Source organism: Mauremys mutica, chromosome 16 (genome assembly GCF_020497125.1).
Source record: "Mauremys mutica isolate MM-2020 ecotype Southern chromosome 16, ASM2049712v1, whole genome shotgun sequence".
Taxonomy (NCBI): domain Eukaryota; kingdom Metazoa; phylum Chordata; order Testudines; family Geoemydidae; genus Mauremys; species Mauremys mutica.
The window spans coordinates 2,818,331-2,836,233 of NC_059087.1; the positions used below are offsets into that span (position 1 = coordinate 2,818,331).

General features: G+C 44.6%; 1 protein-coding gene across 1 annotated transcript in view; it reads right to left on the reverse strand.

Annotated features, from left to right (window-relative positions):
* MYO18B (myosin XVIIIB) overlaps positions 1-17,903 on the reverse strand; it is a 141,767-nt gene that overhangs the window by 48,298 nt on the left and 75,566 nt on the right. Inside the window, exons 24-28 of the mRNA XM_044990214.1 lie at positions 11,779-11,892; positions 11,131-11,247; positions 9,804-9,887; positions 8,002-8,139; positions 5,758-5,943 (exon numbers count right to left, since the gene is read on the reverse strand). Of these exons, the coding sequence (XP_044846149.1) occupies positions 5,758-5,943; positions 8,002-8,139; positions 9,804-9,887; positions 11,131-11,247; positions 11,779-11,892 (639 nt within the window). The remainder of the gene's footprint in view (positions 1-5,757; positions 5,944-8,001; positions 8,140-9,803; positions 9,888-11,130; positions 11,248-11,778; positions 11,893-17,903) is intronic.

Sequence of the window (17,903 nt, forward strand, 5' to 3'; positions counted from 1 at the left end):
CCTATGACCGTGAAATTGACCAAAATGGACCATGAATTTGGTAGGGCCCTAGTTATGTCAGTTGGGCATGTTGTATGAGTATTGATTGTTCCGCTAGAGAATTTCATTACACTGCATGGCCTTTGAGGGCATTTTAACATGTGGAAAACTCCCACTGGTGCTGTTGACTTCTTTGCACTTCAAGCTGTAATCCCAGCCCTCAGGGAGTTTTTTTCCTCTCTTAAAATACAAACAGTTGTAGATAGTTCAGTAAGTAACAATGTTAAGCACTACTGCAAGATATCCGCTCTGGTGTGCTTTCAACAAGTGCTTTAAATTTACTTTGTATTAACTTTGATATTTGTAGCGATAGTATGAATAATTAAAATCAGACCTAGGAAACCTGTAGTTATTATAATTAGAGTCTATGTCATGCATTTAGCCATCTCTGTGCCAGAAAATCTGCAGTTGCAAAGGGGAATGCCCGGCCAGAACTGCACAAACTAGCACTGAAAACTGCAGGGCCAGGACAAGGCAATGGCGACTCCCCACAGCTATTGCCAGAGGACCTCTGCCTTTTCAAAGATGGCAACTGAGACACAACACCGGACACCTGCAGCTGCTCCTGGGATGCTTGGGCAGTGCGGGCCTCTTCTCACCCCCCTCCAGAGTTGGGTAGCTGGGAATAGGCATCCTGAAAATCATCACGGACTCTCTAAGGCCCATGACAAGCTTACAGCCTACCCCTACTCATGCATACCCCTATCTAACAGCACAGCCACGTAACCTACCAGCATGCGCCTGGTAGCCTGCAATAACTAACAGATGTTTAGGGGCAGGTCCTTAGCTGATGTAAACGGTCATAGCTCTATTGGGGGCTTAATCACAGCTATGACAGTTTAACCCAGCTGAAGATCTGCCTGGTAACATTTAAGGCCAGAAGGAATCCTTATGATTATCTAGTCTGACCTCTTCTGTATAACACAGGCCAAAGAATTTCACCCTGTAAATCCGCTATCAAGCCCATAATGAACGAGTGTGCACATAAGATTAGGAGAGAGCTGGTTTTGCTTTTAAGCTCCCAAGGGTTTATTCTAAATAGTCAGATAACTTAGGGTCATGTCAAAAAAGAGAAGAGGAATTCAGTTTCCACTGTAGCACAGGGAGAACAGGTGGCTGGGACTAAGTCTTTTAACCTCTGGGTGCTCAGCACTGCGCCGGAGAGAAGAGAAGCAGCCAGCAGCCCTGAGCACAGTCCTGCAGATCCACATCTTTCAGGAGGAGGAGACATAGCTTCTGGGCGGATACTTTTCCCACACACAACAGAAGGGGAGAGCAAGATGCCCCTGAGCACACGCCACTCACTCCACAAGGAAGCAAGCACCGAAAACTAGCGTCAGAGTGGGCTCTTGTAAATAAGGCCCTCTTGTGCGGAGGATTAACAAAGCAAAGCAAATGTTATAGTTCCTGGCCCTTTGCCTTGGGGCCAACAATTGTGCCTTGTCGGAATTTTCCACAATGGATAATGGAACAGGAACCTGGATGCTCCTATCCCCCAAATGTCCAGGTTTGAGTCACTCACCAAGAGCCTGTGGATTGAGACTGAAATTCCAGCCCTTCGGCCCAGCTCGGATGCCAAGGTAGTATCTCCACTAAGCACAAGTCAGTACTGAGGGCACTGATACCAACCTGAACTCTGTAGTAAAGTGGTCACCATAGGGATTACAGGATTAGCCAAGGTATTAGGGGATGGATCTATGTTCCCTGCCTCCCTCCTTCCTCTTTGTCAGTGGGAGCCATCCTCCCTCCCCACCCCCAGCACATTCAATTTTATTTTGGTTTTTTATGAGGCGGTTGGAATAAAGCAGCACGTTCCCAGCCTGCATTCCTGGCACAGAGCATTATTTTTATTCCACTGTGCAGACCTTTTACCAAAAATCTCCATGAGGAAACAGTGAGTTTGGGCAAGTTTGCCACTGGTTTAAGTTAGTGGAATGGTGGAAAACAATTTCCCTTTAGACATAAATTTTCATACGGCTTCACCACTGCTAGACGTGACCTATTGGCATTTGATGTATTCACACATATCTGAGCATTGCAAATGAAATTTTTAGCACTCTTAGAAGGAACACTGAACTTTGAAAATCCACCTGCACAATAAATAAGTCTCTTCCATCCATTTCTCCAATTCAGTTAGTGGAATGAGGGGTCAAACCCCACATAGGACAAAGGAAGAATTGTGTTTATTTCATTTATTTATTTATTTATTTTGGTAGGTGCAGACTAGGGTCTAAGTACTGTTAAGTGAATAATTCATGCAGTATTTATAATTTACATTGGATTTAACAGGAGCAGAGCCATAAGTGGTTGTCTATTAACTATTTATGTTCTCACCACCAGTTGACAAGCATGGCTGGGCACTGAGATCACAGCTCTCCTGCAATGTTTTCTTTAAACATTATTAAAAGTACACACAGTCCTAAGGAATGCCTTCACTTTCAGAGAATATTAGACTCTCCTGTGATAAAGCCTCTGGCTCTCAGGGAATCAGTGTTTACTCAAAATACTCACTGGATTCCACCATAACTCACTAGAAGGTCTTTATCCAACCCCTCCACACACAATGGTCCACCCCCACCTCCACTGGATGAAGAGATTTTTTTTTTTGGCTCATCTCACAAGTCTGGGCATTGGATGTGCCCAAATGTTTTCTGAAGGGCCTTACCTCCTAGCACAGCAGTGTTCCTTAACTGCTTTCCATTAGGCTCATGCATTTGGGCAGCAGATTTCAGACAAACTCAGATACCTTGGTATCTGGGTAAATTTGAATCAATTTACATGTCTTTAGCCTTTGCTTATGGCTCTGTTATTTTTACGGGATTTTTTGTGTTGCCTCAGGTAGACAACTAAACTAGGATTCTCTCCGATGCCTTAGGTTCTTCAAAACCCTAGTCCTAGAAATTGAAGTATCAGGTGTTGTGTTACATCAACCCCATAAATGTCTCAATGGAGCATTCAAAAATTCTTTGTTTATGTTTACGCTTATATTTTCCAAATGCAATTAACAAAATCTGTGCACTCTTCTAAAAGACAACATCCAAGGTTTCAAAAATGATGCATTTGTACCGAATGCCCTTCTGAATTAACTAAACCACTAGAGTCTGCAAAAGTGGCAAATACACATTCTTGGAATTAGCCAAGTATCCAGTGCTCTTTAATTGTGAGTGCAGCCTAGAGCTGGTTCAGATGGAATTAAGGAATTGATCGGAACATTTCATAGATTTCCTTTCATTCCTGGGGGACAGTGGGTCCTTTCTAGACAGAATTTTCTGGCCATCTATACAACATTTGCATACAAACATACCTAAGACAAAGTTTGTTTGAACCTCCTGCAACAAAAATCACTCAGACTAAAACACCTTTTCCTGGGTTTTGTACATTTAGAGCAGGTAAATCGTTCATCACAACTGATTAATGTGCTACTTGGATGGAGAAAGTCCTCTCTTTTGCAGGCTGTACAGTTCTGATGAATGGATGCAAAGGGAAACTTATGACATGAGTTAAGTCTCTTTCCATTCAAATTTTTCCCTTCCTCTCTCAATGCACCAAGACACACTGGCCATTGTGGATGGCTCCTAGTTGTGCCTCTGTTCAACATCACGAGATGGAGAAGGAGAGATATAGAAGAGTTTACTATTGATCATTCTGGATCAGTGGTTTGCAACCTTTTCCATATTGTAACCCCATGTTACAACGGAAAACATGCTGGGAGAGTGATGAATGGAGCGCTACTCTTCTATGTAAGCAATTGCTCTGGTTGCCAGGGGTGCTACGCAGTGAGGATCAGGAGAGTACGTGGGGTGCACAATTATGAATGGGAGAAGAGATGAGACGAGAGAGCATCCTCCCCTTGCATGGAGGAGAAGGGAACACCACGCAACAAGTCAACAAGTCACACCACGCAACAAGTCACACCCTATTATCGAAAGCCTGTTATCAAATATTACATCAATAATAATCACTCGTGAAGTAACATCCCCCAAATCCACCCCTTCCCTTGAAAATTAACACAGGAAAACATCCTCTATGATACTGCAAACACACGAACGTTCAGGATCTCCAGGGTAAAGGCAGAAACACAACTACGCCCAGCTCCTCTGCCTGGTGGATGGCCAAGGGCATATGCTGGCCTAAGGCTGCTCCTCCCCTTTCTCAGTCCTCGTCCAACAAACCACATTTATGAAAAATTTCCTGTGAACTGGAAATTCTGAAAACTTCTCATTTTGGAAACACCAATACACGGTGTTTCTGAAACAAAATGTGTTCCCTGGGCCCTGGCAGCTGCTGATGGAGATGGTCTGGATTCTGATCAGTTTCACCACTGCCAGCCAGGAAACAGACAAGAATCATTATCAATTTCAGTGAGCAGATGCTGGGGCTCCCAGAGCCCCTGGCCTCAGGGCAGCTCTGCCACTCAGACTATCCCAGGGCTTGCAGACTCTCAGGCCAGCAGGTCCCAGTCTGCATAGCAGGGATGCTCTGGAGCTGCAGAACCTAGTAGCCCACCTGGAATCGTGCCTGTGAGTCAATGAAAGTTCATCAAAACTGGACATTTCCACAAAACATTTTAGGTTTGGCAAATCGGCGTTGTCTGAAAAAACCCTGCGTTTTTGGAAAATTCCCAGCCAGCTCTCATCTGGCTAAAGTTCTCAGTATTTATTGGAGATGAGGAGGCAAAGCAATTCCTTTATTTAATAAAACCAATCACTGCAGGGACCGCCTAGCTGCACAGCCAAAGCTACGTGAAGAGCGGGATGCTAGGGAGCCAGAATAACAGGCTCAGTTAAATGATTTGGGGACGAGAGGGGAGGGAACGCCATATACAGCACCACCAGAGAGCTGCACTGATTGCTCGCAGTGCTCTGCTTGTCAAAACCAAACCTGATGTGGCTGACATTAGAGAAATCCAGGACAAGCAGTGGGAGGAAGTGGCCCGTAAAACATTACTTACCCTGCTTGAGGGCCAGCTCTAACAATAAATTGGTAAGACCTATCTCGAAATATCGAACGCACAGAACATCAAGCAGAAAATTACCTGTGGTTCCGGGACCCTTGGGCCAATCTGCAGGTTATTGGGAGGCTTCCAAATTAAAATTGTGTGCAACGGACAGCAATGGGTGTTGCAAACGCTACAGGACCCTCCCAGCATGCTGGGACTGACAGCAAACTGGCTAGGTTAGGCCAATTAGTTAGCACAACTCAGGACATCATTTATTTTCCAGCATCACAGCATCCCCCCAGTGTATGTTGTTATGAAATGTACCAACTATTAGATTTCATAGCGCAGCATCATCATCGCCCAGGTGAAAGACTGCTGGATAGAAACTGGTTTATATCTAGAAGACCCCAAGATGTAGGGCAGGAGGAATTAAACCTGCACGTGCCATGGCAGCTCAGGCTTGTCTCTGCTTCCCATGCACCAGACTGTACACGCACTCTGGCAATTATGTTCTAACTAACCACTAAAAGGCAACACAACTCCAGAATAAATCCAGTCAAGTATCTAAGCACCTGAGTGATGGATATCTCAGAACAATGCAGAGCTGCTCAAGTGGTAACCATACTTGATTATCTGAAAAAAACGGGCCATATCCATGAGGCATAAAGAGCTACTGATGCCGCAATGCGCCCTTCCCAGCACCCCAGCCAAGGAGACTCCATTGGCCTCTGACACAAGGCAATACCCTCTCTTGTATGATAGCCCACTCCTCTTCTTACCAGCTCCATACGCCTGCGACTGGCTTCCAGCTCTCTCTGCACCAGCTCATTCATGTCTGCTTTCATCTCCTCCATGCGCATCTGGTAATACTTGGTGTTCTCCTTCTCTCGAGCCTCCGACTCTGCGGCCTTCTCCAACTCCTCACCCATCTTTATTACACTGTCTCGCAACCGAAGGACAAGCATCTGGAGTGATAGGGAGGGGTACAAAAGGCAAAGGGGTTTTCTTAAATAAAAGATTACAAAGAGTTTTTCCCCCATTCTTTAGTCTTTTATAGTGATGTACTTGGAGGAATGCTCTCCCTTCCTGACCCCTACAGAAGGTCAGCTGATGCCTTGAAGCATGAAGTTTATATATACTTATTATTGTATCAAACATTGCTGCAAATGCTCGTAATGGTGCTGATATGAAGCAGCTCGTTTTTGTCTAGTGGCCCTGTGATGCAATGAATTCCATACAGGCTGACTGTGAACTCCACAAAGCACTGGTTCCTTGGGTTGGCTTTACAATGATGGCTCTTTAATTTCATTGCATAGCCCATTGCAGACCCCGGAGAGCTTCGGCAGTGCTCCAATCACATTGCAGTCACTGTGTGGAATGCAGTGGATGCCCTTTTGTGTCCCATCATTCATTACCCATCGCCTAGAGCAGGGAAACAATTGGTGAGGCAAGCGCTACATTGCATCACATTTCCTCTCTTCTTTCCCATCCTGCTGGTATATTTCCCTTTCCCCACATTTAAGGCAGACACATTAGAACTCACCAGACTGAGACAAACACATGGTACTGTACAAATATTTTGATCTCTCAGCTATCCTTCATTTAAAACAACAGCTCACATTAGCATTCCCAGCCTTCAGCTCCAGGATCAATCACAGCATCCTCGACAGGTCTAACTGAAAGCTGGCACTGCGCAGCATAACTGGCAAACCCTGAGTGACGGAAGGCATGATCTCTGCAGAGTCACTCCAGGAACTCCCAGTGGAGAGCCTGTCCTAGCTGGATCTCACCTCAGAGCAGCTGATGGACTCTGGATTAGACAGGCAGGAACTGAAGGAAGGATGAAAGCAAGGCTTGTGGCAATGTGAGCAGAGAGGCTCCAATGTGGAAGTGGCCTGGCATTGGTGTCTGTATCTCAGCTTTGGTGTCAGAGGAGGGATGGGATCAAAGAGGAGGTGATGGGAGGTGAGCCGCACCAAGGCCAATGGCAATGACCTCACAGGAGGCTGCCAGAGAATGAGCTTTGGGGTTCACGGACACAAGGGTTAAACCGCATGAGGGAAATAAAGAGCCGCCAGTGCAGCTTGGGTAACTCTGAAATGCCTTTTCTCTAGAGACCGCTCTCCTGCTGGGCTGCGCTCAGCTGCTCAGGGCTGTCTACGGCTGCCATCATTGTGAAGTGACCCTACTACACTTTCTTGGCCTCCCCTCAATTAGTCACATGTAAGTGGGGGTGGGGATGGGTATTTATATTTTATCTCATGACATGAAAGGAAATGAGCATAAACGAATATAGGCCAGGGTTTAAGCGCCGAGGTTGTTCTAGATGTATAGTGATGGACCTACCATACCTTGACTGATTTGAATGTGCTGGATTTTGGACTATGCCACACAGCCCTGTGACACGGTCTGAAAGGCACTTTGATCAACGTGCTGAGCAGTAAATAAATATATTGCTATACACCTTGAGGCAGGGGCCGTGTTCCTTCCATGTTTTTATAGCACTGAGCACGCTGCTGGCTCGCAGTAAATACAGCAATAAAATAAAGCAGGAATAATTAACCTCACTGGTATGAAATACACAGACTGGTCAGAGCCACAGATTCCAAAAGAGACACTTGAGCTGACTCGGCCTCTCACCCTCCCAAGGGCAATGCAAACGGTTCCATGTGTTGGGGGCATTACAGATGTGAGCACTCAAGCTGCTCTCTGCTCTGGGTAGGAAAGATCCCAGGGCAACTTTCATAAGACTAGGAGTCTGCTCTCATTTCTAGAGCCTCTTGTCCTACTGGTTTGCACTACGCTATGGTGTCTTCCCTCCATGCCTGAAGTAGCTGCATTGCTTTGGAGCACACCGTGAGGCAGGCCAATCTACCGCCAGGACAGGCTGGTTGACATTGCAGGAGAGGGATGGGAGGAGGCATTGCCAGTGCACATGCCTGTCCCAGAGGCAGCCACTTTTTTCACAGGGATTTTCCCTTTGTGTGTTAGAGGCAAATAAGAGGCTAAGAAATATGCCGTACCTCGAACCGCTTGATCTGCACACTCTGAAACCCCAGCTTGTTCTCCAGATCGCAGATCAGCGCTTCCTGTCGACTGACGATGGAGCGTTCGACCATCGACTGCTCCACGTACGCAATCCGGGCCTGAGCCGCCTGCAGCTATTTTAGAGAAGAGAGTGGGGGAAAGACGGGGGTCATGATTCGTCAGGCTTTTGGCTGGAAACGTCAGAACCAGCTCAAATGCTCCTCGGCCCCTTTCAGCCCTTTTTTATTAACTCTGCTCTGCGCTATTGTCTACCCTGCAGACTTCTCATGGCGGCACCAAATCCACTGGGAATAGAGAGATTTCAACGGTCCCGCCTCAGAGCACACTGGAAGTGCAATGGCTGCATGTAGGTGCCGTGCTGTACAGAAAGATACTGCCGCCCCAGGAAGGTTGGCACCTGCCCAGGGTTTCCCAGGAACATCACTGTTTTGAGGTAACTGAGCTAGGAAACCTGTAAGGGCGCTCGCTACACCCTGCCAGCTGTCCAGTTTTATGGGCTCAGGGTTATACCTGATGTCCCACTTTTTTGTGCCTCAGAGGTGGCAGCCATACTCCCAAGCTTCCTATGCTATTGTTTGCATGAAGACTGTGCAAACAATTCATTACATTCTGTGGTTTTACAAATAGAAAAACGTTGGCAATTTTTCACCCCATTGGGTGGGGAGGTTTCCTCTAAAATCTTTTGAGGACGGTATATGTGTGAAATTGTGCACTCTGTCCCAGGGCGGGATTTTGGCTGGCACCTGGAACTCTGGAGGCAGCCTTGGAAGGAAGATTAGACCAAGGCTCAGAAACAATGAGGGGAAAAATTAATCAGCCCTTTTCAAACCTCAGTCAAAGTTTGGTTCAAAATTTATTTTTGGCCCAGACAGGGGAAGTATTTCTTATTTTCTCCAAACTGTCTGTCAAACCCTCCACGCTGTCTGAGTGAGTCCGACTCTTGGTGCCTGGGATAGCAAAGCATGCGGTCAATGGAACTCCTCGAGTGCTTAATATTAAAGATACACTTTACAGGCCTGGAGCCAGGGTGCCATGAACAAGGAAAACAGGTCCCAACTCAGGTATATTCCCTCTGTCCCTGGTGTGGTGCACAGCATGAGGCTGGCTTGTGGTCTTGCACAGAGAACATCACAATTCAAGAAATTGCAACAGCGAAGAGAATGAGCAGTAAATTCTCCAGCTCTCAAAGAACCTTTTAAGTGTGAATTTTCCCCAGTCGCAAAGAAAGTTCACCGGCAGGTTTCCATAGATTTCCTGAACATGCAGTTTGACCCAGTTTTCCAGCTTTGCCCTGAGGAAAGTCGATACTGAGCAGTGTTTACAGCAGTTAAAAGGAGGCTTTTACATGTGTGCGTGTTTTATTGCTCTTAGAGGAGTGGGACCATGGTATTGTAAAGAGGAGATATTTCCTGACAATAAGCACATAAACATTTCACTTGAATTCACCCCCAGGACATGAGCTCACCAAAGAGCCTGTATTTCAGTACTGACACTCAGAACTTCAGTGGATTCTTATACATGTCTCTGTATGAGAGTATTCCAGGGGATCTGAGTATCTCACTAAGTTTTTGTGGATACAGACTAACATGGCTACCCTCTGATACTCACTAAGTCCTGTGATCTACGGGCAATAAAGGGATTGGCAATGAGATGCCAAAGGACAGAGTGATTCTTGAAGTCCTTCATTGCCTGTCTGCTCCAGGTCTGAGTTAGTGACTGGGCAGACATACCTTAGTGCCAGATATTTCAAGCCTGAAGGGGAAGGGGGAGGACATACTTTCTCTTGAAGACTTTGTTTCTCTTTCTTCACGTCCTCCAGCTGCGTCTGTAGCTCTCGAATCTGAGTAATGTCCACTGCAGACTGTGAAAACAGAAACCCAGCAATAGCGACAAAAGAAAGAACTTGGAGCAGAACTGGAAATGCACAAAGAAGTTCTGTTTTGAAGACTGGCAAGGGAAAGGCCATTTTTAGTACATTTGAATGGGCAGCTGCTCCTGTCCTGAATTATGCAAGCATAAATCTACTGACCTCACCCGATTTCTCAGCTTCTGGGGATAACTCTCTGCAGAGCTGATCAGCCATGACATCACCAGGGTCATCCCCAAATGCTGATTCTGTAAGTCCTTAGTCTTGTTCCCCTTGCAAAGCTACTATGGACCTTTCACAGTCCAGGAAATTTCTGGAAAATACTGGACCTCTGGCCAAATATAGAGACTTCTATATCTTTGAAGTCTCTGCTCTTTTCTACGCTGAGACAGGTCAGATCTCTGGTGCTGTCACAATATGTTTAAGCTATTCAAATAAAATCCATATACACTCCCGGCACATAGCCAGTACCCTCAACACATCAATGTCCTCTTCCAATCTCCTCCTGGTCAAAGACTGAGGACCTCACAAAGGACCTCCAAACACAGCTTGTCAACATTTTTCTTTGAAACTTTTTTTCTGCAATTTTTTTTAAATGGAAATTTTTCCAAGAAATTTTTTCAGTGAAAATCATACAATTTCCAGTGAAAATGGAAAACAACCTTTTCAGTTTTAAACATTTTCAGTTTTAAACAACTTTGCAGTTTGGCCACTGAAACCTGGAGAAAAAACATCAGTGTTGAGGTTTTCAATGGAAACCTGAATTTTTTCATTTTGGTTGACATTTTTCATGGGAAAAAAGTCATAAATTCATGACCAACAAACTCCAAGCCAATTTGTTCTTCTAAGCAGCAACTTTTGTGGATGGACTTGAGGTGTTACTTTGATTACTTGCATAGACATCCAAGGGTTAACACTTGATAAAGGATCCCTAGCTGCCATTTTTATTTAAAAACATGATTTCAGGAGAGTAATAAACTAGCTGGTGCAAACCATATTGGAATGACTCTCCGTGTGCGTGTGTCTGGGCATGCATGTTCAAACTGCTCATTAGAATTATTAGAATTAATTGTTTGAAAAGTATTAGCAATATGTCTATGCGATTCCAGCAGGTTACATGTCATCTTTCTAACCCTCCCCTGTGGTGTGACGCCATGATGCCCTCTGGATATCTTTCTAGCAACCCCCTTTTCACCCCATGTTCCTGTGTGTATTTCCTCCTCATCACACTCTTTACCTGTGCAATCAGAGCCTTGTGCTTTGTCATAAGTTCGTTCAGATCCTCCTGGTCCTCATCAATGCGTTTCAGGAGATCAGCTTTCTCGTGCTGCAGCTGATATAGGTGCTCATCAACCTGCGGAGGACAAACAGGGTGCTGTTCACTCAGAGATTACAGTAGGGTGCCGACAAGTTCCAAGTACTGCCGGTGGTAGTGGTGGGTTTTCAGTGCTGTAATTCTCTGCCTCACATGCAGACGTGCTGTGTTCAGTGGTGGCACTTTACTAAAGGCCTTTTCCATTTCCACTCAAATTTTGAAAGTCCGTGCGCTTCTAATGTTGGCAGGGAGAGGCAAACAAGGCTTTGTTGGTGTTCACCACATCTCTGCAGACAGCTTAGGGTATGTTGTGTGTTCTGGATAATTTGCGCCACTTTTACATGTCCCTGGAGACAGTAAAGGCTCCTGGACTGGGTTCCCCCTGAAAAGTTGGACAATTTAAAGTAATTTATAAGCAAATGACATTGGCAATCCCAGCCCTGAGGGTCTCAGAGTCTAAATAATAAAGTCCATAAAACATGTAAAACTATCAACAAAGCACCATAGTGCCCTGGGGTGCTGGGTGGGGAATAAGCAGTTTCAATAATGTCTGCTATTCAGGGCACGTACCAGGTTCTTGTTCCTGCTGATCGTCTCCAGCTCCACGTGCAGGTTCTCCAGCTCCAGAGCCAGAGCCTTCTGGGAATTCTGGGCCTCTGCACATTGGGCTCTGCTTTCTTCCCACTGTAGAGAATTGAGGAAGGGGATAATGACATCAGCTCACACTGACAGCCAGAAGTCATTTCACTGATCGGTCTTTCCCCTTTGCTGCACAGCAACGTTTATTTACATTCTACTCCCAGAGCGTTTTCACCCATTGAATACATTGTAACTCGGCCTTTTAAAATTTATGTGGCTCTTGAGGCATTCAGTTTCTATTTTACACTAAAAACCTCCTTTCTATTGGTTATAGTGCCATGAAATAAGACTCCAGAATAACATGTGCGATGCTACTCTCTCTCAGCGGTACCGCTTGCTTCAGGTGTCATTCAATTCCCTTCATAAATAGAAATCCTTAAAATAGATCCCCATCTTGCTGAGTAGTGAAGCAAGTGCCTCATAATGACATTCTACTGTCTGTCTCTGCAGTTGTGTAGTAAGGTAGTGCTGGGATCACTCATTTGCAAAAGTATATGAATTACATGTAATTTGTGATTAGAGCAATTCATGATTTGGAGTATGCAAATGGTCTTTTCATGTAGTGTAAATTGCATTTGCAAATACACATGAAAGTTCACATTTACAAATGCTAATTTGCTCTTGATTTTTATTGCCCAGCTATTACAACCACAATGATCTTAAATGTGTTACCAACATCTGGAAGACATAATGTCATTCTAAAATCTTTCAAAAGACAATTGCAGTTCAGTGCAGAGTGTATGGCCAGCTCCCAGTACAGTAAGGGTAAAGTCTAGCTTCCCTGTCACATTTTATGTTTGGGTTTTCTTTCTTTCTTTGCTTAGTTTGTGTCTTAAGAGATTGTCTCCTGCTGCATGCACCTTCCTGCCCATTGCTGCTTTCTCTGTCTTGGCTCATCCTACCAGCTGACACTGACATTGGCTGATTCTTCTGGAAATGTTTTCAGAAATACTAATGCCATGTTCAGTCAGTAACACACTCTGGCTTGCATTTCAAAGGAGGTTATCATTGACTTAACTCCGCTTCCTTTGAAGCCAGTAGGAGTTTTACTGCTGACTTCAATGTCAGCAGAGTTAATTCAATGCTGAGAGCTTTTGAAAAGCCCACCCTCCCTGTCCACACATACATGTGCTCATTGTTTTAGTTCAGCTGTCAAGAAGTGGAGTTTGGCATGACCATATTTGTCTTCTGCAGCAAAGAGGAAGCTACTGTGTATCCATGTTTGATCCCACTCTCCTTCCACCGATCCAGTCAGAACCTAGCACCTGTTTTATGAAAACACATCTACAAATGTGATATGGTGGGCAGAACCACAGCAGTTAGGAACAATGAATGATACCACCACCTAACAGCGTAGGAAAGGAAGGGAAGAAAAATAACATCCCAATTCACACCACAGATGAAACTGTAGAAGGGCAGAATGTATTAAACGCATAGTCAGGGCCCTATTCAGACAGGTTAACACAACATTATTGTAAAAAATACCATGGGATTTCTTATGGCAGCAGCAGTTTGGATCTCCTCCAAAAGATGGTGGATCCATATCAGTGTTCCCCTAGCATCATGCAGAGGCCTTGCTTCAACACTGCTTCAGAGATAAGAACATCACCTACTGAACTTCCCCCTTGTTTTTCCTGCTACATATAGGCTCCTTTGCCATTTCCTCTTTCTAGTACTGATGGAGCACCACCATGTTTAATGCATGAGAACTCATGTGCCAGGAGCCAATGTTTTTATAATAACTAAAGAAAGACAAACATCCTGATTTTTTCAAACGCAAAAATGTTTTATTTTTTTTTCTTTTAACACAAAAAGGAGAATTATAAAGTATTGGGACTACAGCTTTTCTCAGTTCATTTTGCTCAATAATCCTGGGTGATTGAGACATACTTGGAAAAGTGATTGAAGGCAGAAATAGGTAATTTGCTTCCTTGGGGCCTAGTCTTCAGAGGAAATTGATTGTCAGTTGTTGTTCCTTCCCCTTAAAGTCTCAGATTCTTTTTATATAACTAGCACCAGCGTGATTTCTAACATGCTGCAACATAGTGAGATGAAACGGCAGTGCATTGTCAGTAAGTGCTACTCCACTGTATGGGAGCACTCATGGCACCAATCCTACATTATGATTTTCATAGTGGCTTCTTGTCTTCCCAGGGGATCAAGTCCACGTGATATTTGCACAGCATGTGAAATGCATTCAGAAGAGTACTCACACACACTGGCATTTTTCTTGATTATGTCTATTGGGCCCCTAGAAATACCATGTCAAGCCATTAAGATCTGCCTATGCCAGAGAAGTGTTGATTGAATAGACCCCTGAGCTTTCAGAATGAATCTGAGGGATGCAAATGGCTTGACGGGTCACAGCAGCCGGGTGTCACAGTAATTCATAAACTGCAGGCCTGGATTTAAACTGCCTGTGAGATGCAAAGGAAATTAATGATGAAACTCACTTATCAGTTTATTCAGTTCAGCCCCCCGCTGGAGGACCGTTCCTTCTGCCATTATTCTGAACGCTTCAATGCCATGTTCAGTCTTGTTTTCAGCGTCCCAGGTGCTGAGATTCCACCACCATTTCCACACTCAGAGGGGACTCACTGTCCTGATATTCATTCATTTAATTGCATCCCTCTGCTCCTATTTCTAACTCCTTCAACCTGAAAAAAACCTCCTCTTCTACTTGCAAACACAGGGCTGGTCTTCTACCACTTAAAGCCATAGCAAATCCAAAGGTACCCAGAATGTTGTGTTAACCTCTCTAATGGTGCTGCTACACATCCATCACCTGGTGAGCTTTCTCCCTCGTAGAAATCAAAAAGCCTTCATCTCTTTTCCCTTTTGGGGCACCACATTATTGTTAATTTTGTGATACACATTGCGATGGTGCCTAAAGACCCCGATCAGGATCCAGGACTCTTTATACTAAGACCTAGGAAGACACAGCCCATAGCCCAAGGAGACTGCAATGTAAGAAGGCAAGTGAGAGACAGAGGGTGGGGAAGAGGGGTAAAATTTCCATGCACATTTGCATTTTTGAACTATAGTTTTTATTAAAAAAAGCGACTGAGCAGAGAGGTGTGCTTGTGGCACAAAGCCATCTTCTTCCCCTCCACACATCCCGCTTGCTGTTTTATCTATGCCTTGCGTCTTGTCACACACCTAGATTCACAGTTCTCTCGGGCAGTGAGTGTCTTTGCAGCTCTGATCCTTGACTGGGCACCAAGTCCTACTGCAAAACCAATAACAACTCTCAGCTTTCCCTATCTGCCTCCTGGAGCCATCATTGATCGGTGCATTTCTAGTGGGCATCACTGCAGAGGTGGGTTTTGAGGAGGCATTGCAAGTAGGGGACCAGATGGTTCACCAGATTTTGGTGGTGGTATTGCTGTTGCAGTCTTGATGGGGTGCACTCAGACCTGGAATTTCATCAAAGGATTTGGCCTGGCATTTTCCTGCCTTCAAAATCTCAATTTCTAGTGCTTCAGGGTCACCAAATTTATATAAAATCAGTCATCTCCAGCTGATTCTTTCCTTCTGTGCGAAGTGCTATAAATAGGGCTCAGCAAGTCCCCCTTCCCTATTGAAAGGTCTGGGCTGACACTTTTATGAAGTATCACAGCCCACCACGCTGGGACGCTGACCAAATCCTTCACAGTCGCAGCCATAACAACTTTATCATTCCAGTAAAATTAAAAAACTTCCTTGCGATTCCCTTCAGGCATGTACACCAGCTAGAAATACAACGAGAAATGAGAGGCCAAGGCATTTACGGTTCAAGTCCTGTGAAACTCTTATTAAAACGATATTCCTGGGTCTAAAGCCAGTCCAATTTGATGAAATGACTAGTGGTCTACAATCAGTCCAAGCACGTGTCTGCAGAGAGTTATTGCTGAGGTAGTCTCACAGTGAGGCTCTGTGAATTTCCTTTCCTCCACAACTCAAGATAGTATCTACATTTTGCATACAGCTTGGGCAATAAATTACTGAAATGACCTAACTGAAGGACCTTGGAAGGAGTTAAACATCATTCATTTCAAATTTCAATTCCTATTTGTACTACCAAAAAAAAATAAAAAAATCAAAGATCAGAAGGCTGGATGAAAGTAAGGCAGGTTTTGTGTACTTGTGTTTGTGCTATAGAGATGCTGTTCTCTGAAAGGAATGCGTTTTCACAGCTGCTTGGCTCCCCTTTGCACAACTGAATGCGTACATACCCAGCCCGTTCCTTCTGGCGTTCCTTTAACATCATCAGAACATATTCATGGCATAATAAGAGGTTCCATATTCTAATAAGTTTCAGTTCAGGGATGGAAGTACCGGGATGCCTCGGGTATAGCACCAATTGCTTTAGAAAATAGAAACATCTGAAATTGTGCCAAGGGTGACCCAGCATGGGGACGTGGGGGTCACTCATTGGCTGCAGACCAAGTTCTTGTGCTAGGGCTGCATGCGTATTACATTCCCTGCCCCTGTGCTGTACATCTGGAGCTCGCCATGACACCTCTTAGCCTGTAATGTGCAAAACACACCATTCTCTCACATCATTTATTGATCCCAAGACGCACCTGTTTCTTTCGGACTGGTGGGGAGGGGGCTGGCTGCTAGTTTCAGAAATATTCAACCAGCTGCTCATTTCCACGTCAAACAGAATAAAAGATGAAAAGTAACGTAGGAGCTCCGGGAATGTGGCGACTGGAGAAGGTGCTGAGGCGTAAACAAACAGAACTGGAGGAGACTTGTGGCTCTTCAAGCATGTGCTGTCATGTTCTAGCCCCGCATGTGCCAAGGAACCCTAGGAAAATGCACAAATGCCTGACCCTGTGCTGTGACAGTCCTACACTCTTAATCAGGGATCGTCAATGCCAGTAGTTTCAGATACATCTTACTTAGCAGGCAGCACTGCGTATGCAGCCATGCTCTGAAGTGAGAGATACCAATTGCATTGAGGACAGAGCAGTTAATACAGAATAAAGCACTTTCCCCACAAAATTGGCTGGGTCTGTCCTGCACAGACTGTTAACAAAGTAAACCTCCTTTGAGTATTGTTCTTCTCATGTTGTATCATAAATGAATCCAGTCTTTGTTTTCTATGCCTCCCAGTCCTTTCTGAAGGCAGGCTTCTGGGTGGTTTAATCTGTCCTGCTTTAAGCACTCAGGATTCCTGTTGATTGCAGAGGGGGCAGTGTGGTTTCCTTGCCTGGTCGTACGAAGTGCTTGGGCTTACACAGCACAGCCTGGCACTGCTGTTCAGTAGAATTGGGGTTCATTTCACGCCAAAAGAAGTACTTCAGAGTGGCAGCTGGAAGGAGTTTGTAAGGCGTTGACACCTGTGGGTTAGCTCTCGCGGTACGTGATATTGTGGAAACCACATGCAAGCATAGTGCTCTTGAATCAGTGGCTACAGATCAGATATAGCTGCTCTGCTCAGGAAAACTCACTGTTCAATATTCTAAGGGATCCCTTTCTTTTAACTAATAAGTTCTTTCCCCCAGACATTCACAAGCTATTTTTCGATGGTTTTTCCCTGTTGTAACACCGTATTTAAAAATGAATCCCTATTAGTCTCTTATATCCACTTCAGTGCTGAAGACTGACAATGCTCATTCACTTGCTTCTCCCACCCCCACCTCTAGTGTTCTTAATTGGGCAGTTTGTCACCATTTTGACAAAGACTTATATATAGCATTTTAAAGAATGAATCACAGTAACCTGAGTAACTGACCCTTACACAGAATCCTTTCACATGCAGAGGGAATAAATAACCAGGCAAAAATGGAGATTGCTGACTGCAAGAGGGAGTGAAATGTGCCACTTGACTCTTTATTTGTGCATAATTGTTGTACCATCCCTTCAAATAAATTGATTCAACATTACCCTGGCTGGAGGGGTTCTCATGTAGTAGATAAATATATCATATATAGCTGGTTAAACCCAGGATTCCTTCCAAATCCTTTAATTTAAGTAATGACATTTAAAACCACCAGTAAGTAAGAAAAGATGCAGTGATATTAAGGGCACGTAAGAAAACTGCATTTCTGAATGAAAGGGTTTTTAGT